The sequence below is a fragment of the Lathyrus oleraceus genome, chromosome 1, assembly GCF_024323335.1.
Source record: "Lathyrus oleraceus cultivar Zhongwan6 chromosome 1, CAAS_Psat_ZW6_1.0, whole genome shotgun sequence".
Lineage (NCBI taxonomy): Eukaryota > Viridiplantae > Streptophyta > Magnoliopsida > Fabales > Fabaceae > Lathyrus > Lathyrus oleraceus.
The window spans coordinates 414,784,265-414,790,811 of NC_066579.1; the positions used below are offsets into that span (position 1 = coordinate 414,784,265).

Consider the following 6,547-nt stretch of genomic DNA (forward strand, 5'->3'; position numbering starts at 1 on the left):
TAAAAGTCCTTTTGATCTTTGTGTGCATGTATTTCAATTATGGATGTTAGAGCCTTTTCAAGCTTATGGTAGTACTAACTTTCATGTTGTGCTTTGAGTGTAAACAGTTAATTTAAATACTTGAAAGTTGAGTGAATTATATTCCTGTGAGGATCTTACTGCTTTTGGATGTACTATTTAGTAACCTGTTTTTCTATCTGCTTTGAATGTCACAAAAAGTTGCTTACTAACATCATATTCTTAAAGCTTAGACTTAGAACTTTGCTTGCACCTTGTATCTTGATAACCTTTGGAATTGCATGTTTTGTTTGTTCTTGTTTTTCTGTTTTGAGTTTTGAATTTACAATTTTGCTCGGAGTGCAAAAGTTCAAGTGTGGGGGAATTTGATCAGTGCATTTTGATGCACTTTCTTCTACTATTGTACTTAGGCAAATCTATAGTTTATTATATTATTTTTAATATTTTAGTGTGTTTTAATATTTAAATTTATTTTTGACTTTATTTTATTTTCGTACTTTATTTTCAGCATAAATAGTTATTTGATACCTTATCACTATGCAGATCATAACTTGGGCTATAGGAGTCGGATTGACACATTCTAATATGAGTTGGAAAGCTATGAGAAAGAACTATAAGTTTCATGTTGAAGTCAAAAGCAGATTCAGAATGAAGAAGGGTAGAATAATTCATTGAAGTTCCAGACTTAATTAAAATAGTTAGTTTGAGCCAGCTTTTGTAATTTTCGGGCCGGATCCTATAAGGGCCTGAATTTGCCTTTTATTATATTAGGTCTTTCACTACTATTATAATCCTAATTCTAAATTTTGATGATACAATATTGCTTAGAAGATTTCATGGAGAACTAATTCACAAAGAGTTGATCTGTTGTATTCAAATTCCACTTTGAGGTTTTCATTAATTTCAGTTTAATTTCAATTTCTTTTTAATTCTTCCTATAAACTCGTTTGCTTGATTCGATTGCTTTCGTTTGATTAATTCAATTGTTTCTTATAGGAAAGAGTTGATTAAATTTGATTGCTTGTATGATCCTTAACTATAATCATGTTAGCGTAGCTTTTTCGTTATCGTGTTTGCTTAATTCGCGTCTGCTTAAATCCGTTTGCTTAATTCGGAAATTAGGAACATACATCATATAATACCAATTTGCGCTTGTCAGTGGGTATTGTAATCAAATGGGATTGAATCCGCTAGGGAATTAAAATTATAAGAATCGATGATAAGTCGGAAATCGATACAATAGATTAGCTTATTTATCAATTTTGTTTTTACCTTTAATCATCTTCGATTTAAGTTTTGAACCTTAAAAAAACCCTTTTTTCCATTCGTTCGGTTATAACATTCAAGAGTCCTTGTGAAACGATATCTGAGTGTCGCTTCCGTTTTACTACACTTTTAAACTCGTTTTTGACCCGTGTGCGACAGCGGATCAACTGCACTGTAATTTCTTTTCTATTCTTTGTTTCATATATGAAAAATTTGATCGTCGATTTATTGTAAAGCGAGTTACCTCTGTGTTACGAAAACAAAAATCGAATAATTGATGATCAAATATTTCACCTTTGATATGGGCATTGATCATGTAATGTTGTGAGGAATACATTTTTGCAAATCTAACTTTCTTTTCTATACTAAAATTAAATGCATTGCTAAGTTGTTCAAATGCACTTAAATAGCGTAAATGTTGAATGCATTGCTCACTCTATTCATCTGCACAGACTATTCACATGCATGCGCCAAGAGCAAGGGCGCCTCTTCCTTGCATGTCAATGTCACATGCATGCGCCTAAAACTATGGCTACTCTACTTTGCCACGCATGCAACCAATCACATCAAATGTAGGTTACAAACCTAGTAAGACTCCTTCATCTATAAATAGGCTTCAAATCACAACATCAAATCATCTCCAACACTAATCATCTATACTCTTTCTTTACCACACTCTTTCTCTGCCACACTCAAGCTCTGCAACATCAAATTATGTCTCTGTTGACTATGGGTGATGAACACAGAGGAACACTCGAGAATATCTTGACATTTGTATGTTATCACTCTATTTTTACTTATTCCATTTTTAAGTCGTATACCTTTGTTATCTATGTTTGTATTATATATTACTTCTTCTTATTGTATTTCTTACTTATGTGTTATTAGGATCCAAAGCATTTTCGATACAGTGTACATGAATATGTACCCCATGATCCTTTGATATAACCATATATTAGAGGATATGGATTTGGAAATCTCATCAACATTGTCTCGTACTCGGTGGACTACAAGTTCGTTCTTGCTTTGTTGAAGAGGTGGAGACCCGGGACCCACACATTTCACCTTCCTATCGGTGAGTGTACCTTCACACTTGAGAGCGTATACATGTTATTGGGTCTCCGTATAGATGGTAAGGCCGTGAATGGTAGAGTAAACCAGGACAACTCTATCTGCAACGAATTATTGGGTGCCATTTTGTGTGACGACCAAACTGAGGGAGAGTCATCCGGTCAAGCAAGAGGGAAAGGTATAAATTTAAAATGCCTTAAACAATATTATGTGAGTATAATATTGTCCGAAGAATTAACTGAGTACAAGAAAATAATTAAAGTTCGGTGTTATATTATGATTTTATTTGATAATTTTTTATTTCCAGAGAGTACAGGTAATTCAGTAAATATTATGTATTTACCGTTGTTACGCAACATTAATAAGGTAAGCACATATAGTTGGGGTTCAGCTGTGTTGCCTCATCTATATAGTGCAATGTGTAAAACTGCAAAAAAAGAATACTTGTACGTTTTTTTTATGTGCATATTTGCTAAAAGCATGAGGTTGGTTAAGAATGTCGTCACTCACCCCGATAAACGAGAACTCATTCATGTTCCCGTTTGCAACAAAGTAAGTGTAACACTTTACCATTTAATTAATTATATTTTATATTACAATTAATTGTAAATAATATTTTTTAATTTTTTTTATCTAAGGTGGTCAGTAAGGGGGATGAACAATAGGTGTCTGAAACACGTTATAGTAGTTTATCGCAATCTATTGGACCACATTGGACCAGACGATGTAATACTCCCACATAACTATATTTTAATTTAAAAATACTTATCAAATTATTTATCATCTAATCGTTTCGTATTGTTTTACAATTTATCTGGAGGCCATATCTGGGTCTTGATCATGATGTGAACCATGACGATGCTGTAGTTTGGACAGCAAAGACACCAATTATCTAGTTCACTACTATGGAAATGCACCAGAGTGACCGGGTCAAACTGCAGTTCGACATGCAACAACAGATTCCAGAACCTTCCACATGTTTGGGGAATTAGCATAAAAAAAAGAGTTGATGCCCAATGTGATTATTCCGACTGGAGAGACTTTGCAAAAGAGATGTGTCGTCAATGGAGGAATCAACGACAACACATCTTAAACGAACCAGTCATCTATGGTGCAAGACCAACTCAACAATATATGTCATGGTTTAGGTCGATAACAACTTAACAATTTGTGTATGAGCCGCGATATTTGATGGATCCATGCCAACTAACTTCGTCATCGTATGCCCAACAACAAGTCCCCGCCCAACACCAATGTCAAACCACCCAAACCCAACAACCAACCTCACAACATCAACCTACCACATACACACAACAACCAAACACCCAACTTCGCAACTCACCCCATTGACCTAACTACGATGACATGGGCACCGAACTCCATTACGGAAGCGCTGTTGGTTAGAGCCCCTCCGGATATTGGGAACAAACGATGACACATCTATCAAATATTGTTGGAACTTTCGTTGGACCTTCACACCAGCCATCATTCGATCAGGTCAGCACACAAAGACACCAAACACCTCAGAAAAATCGTGGGAGACCTCGGAAACAAACTAACGCACCTGGATGTGGAACAGAGGGACGTTTCGATCGGGCCGATCATTAAATTTTTGTCAATCCCATGTAACATTTATTATATCATGAATAAAATATATTTTTTTACATTATTTTTTATTATTTGATAAATAAATTAAAATTAAAAAAATACAAGGATGTATGCGTCAGATGAATTGACGCATACACCACATGCATCATGCAGGCGCCAGAGGCATTGACGCCTCCTCATGAGACCCAATGTAGGTGTCAAGGGCATTGGCGCCTCCTCATGAGACCCAATGTAGGTGTCAAGGGCATTGGCGCCTCCTCATGAGGCTTTCAATGCAGGCGCCAATGCCTTAGGCGCATCCTCTTGATCCATATCGGATGTGCCGGTTCATCTGACGCATCCTCTTTTAAGTGAGGTTATTTTGGAAAAAATTAAAAAAATTGTTATTTTAAAATTATTTTTGAAAATATTAATTATTTAAAAAAAATCTGAAAAACCAACAATATATATTCACTATGTATTAAACACAACAAAACTTATCCACTAAATCAATTGTTATAAATAATTTTTTTAATATATTTAACTGTTAATATATTTAGTTTATATAAGAACTAAATATATCAGAAGATGTATTACTTATTTTATTTTCAAATAAATAATTCCCCAACTTAGTTTTAATTTAATGTGTATCTACAAATTAATCGATAATATGAATTGCATATTTACTTATCCTTCTACTCATGATTGTTTTGATGTTCAAATTAGAAATAAAAAACAATTGAAGTCAACACTGTGATTGGATTATATGTTGAAGACAACAAAGATAAAAGCATCATTAGCTGCACTCCATTATAAAATTAGTGTATGATTAAACACTAATTATTCAAATAACAAAGTAAAATATATCACAACTTAATAGTGGAGCCAATTTTTTTGTCTAATGGATTTTCATCATCAATCATCATAGTATATACAATAGATAAAAAAAAAGATTCTTGTAGAACATTTGAACTTTGAACATGAAAGGAAATTCATATTACACGTGAAAAAGAATGAGATTGTTGAAAAAAGACAAAGATCTTCATCACCTCATTGAAGAACATTCTAGAAAATATCAAGAATCTCAAGAATCGAACGGTTACAAAGTGGACAGGAGCCTCTGTTCAGCCACAGCTCCCTAGAGCAGACTCTGCAAAAAGTATGTCCACATGGAATAAACGCCGCGCCTTTATTCCTTCCCATGCACACGCAGCACACCGAATCATTTCCCGCCACACCACTTTCTTTTACCTCTGTCACAGCCTTAGCCGCCACCGTGTCACCATTTTCCGTCTCCTCTAGGAGCCTCATCAACGACACTCTCCACGGTGTCCCCGGAGTCCTACCCCCTCCGACGATATTCTCCACCGCCGGTCTTCGGAGGTGTCGCTCCGCCGCTAACGCCGCCGCAAGATTCATGTTACCCGAACTCGAACCCGAAGCAGTTGGATTCGGGCCTAAACAGACGCTAGGATCCTGAACCGGATCCGTATCCGAAATTTGTTGCTGAGGTAATTGAGGTGAAGAAGAAGAAGAAGAAGAACGGAATCCCCGTGTGGCTCCGCAACAACCTATCCCGATGAATCCAAACCGTTCCTTGAAGGAACGCCTCCTACGAGGAACTCCATCAACACCGTCCATTTGTTCCCTTAACAAACCGAGAATCGTTCTTGACTCACCCCGAGTCTCCTGCAATAACAAACCGAGCTGACTCATGTCTCTCTCAAACGGAGATCTCGTGAGGTTTAAACGGCATTTAAAAAGAGGTTAGAAGAAACGAAACGGTTTTTTAGGCGAATGGAATTGCGGGTTGAATTAATATACTACTACGAGTTGGGATCGGCACGCATTGTAAGCTTGAATATTAAAGAAAAGGAAGAAAACAAAAGAGTAATTAATTTATTGGGTGTGAAATGAAAGGAAGTGAACAAAGACAAAATGGAAGGAGAAGATGGAGGAACGGGTTTGTTTTTTTTTATAGTGTGTGTGATTTTCTTTATAATAATCTAATTGTTTAGTCTATTACTACTATTACCCACTTTATTTTTCTATTACTAATACAAATATTAATGGGTAAATATCATTTCTCAAACATCAAATGAGCTAACTAAAAGTAATTTTAAATGCATTTTTTATCTTTTTATTATAAATGTAAGAAGCCTAAAAACAAAATTAATATAGCTTTAATTATATAAGTTTATATAATTTTTTAATTAAATAAAGTTAATAATTGAAAATTCAAACACTTCATTCTTCTTCCATCCTCAACAAACAATTAACATCTCATTTGATTATTAAAGAAAATCATCAACCGATAAAATTCATCATCTCACCATTCAATATATTCAAATCAATTGCATTAAAATCAATTTAATCAAAATTCTTTCAAACTCTCACCTAAATTTAATGTAGGTTATGTTTGGTAAAATCAGATGATATATGATAACGGATAATATATGATTGATAGTTGTTAACGAGTAATTGATAATTGACACTAATAACTAATAAATTAATTTGAATATTTGATAAATATTACATTAATTGATAAATATAAAATAACATATAAAAAATTAAAAAATTAAAAGATTAGGTTTTTCTTAAAATA

At 34.3% G+C, this 6,547-nt stretch overlaps 1 protein-coding gene across 1 annotated transcript; it reads right to left on the bottom strand.

Moving 5' to 3' along the window:
- Positions 1 to 4,725: 4,725 nt before the first annotated feature.
- On the bottom strand, positions 4,726 to 5,922 carry LOC127077300 (uncharacterized). The gene has a single exon (XM_051018710.1). The coding sequence runs from the start codon at positions 5,656 to 5,658 to the stop codon at positions 5,008 to 5,010; it is 651 nt and encodes a 216-aa protein (XP_050874667.1). The 5' UTR covers positions 5,659 to 5,922; the 3' UTR covers positions 4,726 to 5,007.
- Positions 5,923 to 6,547: the final 625 nt, after the last annotated feature.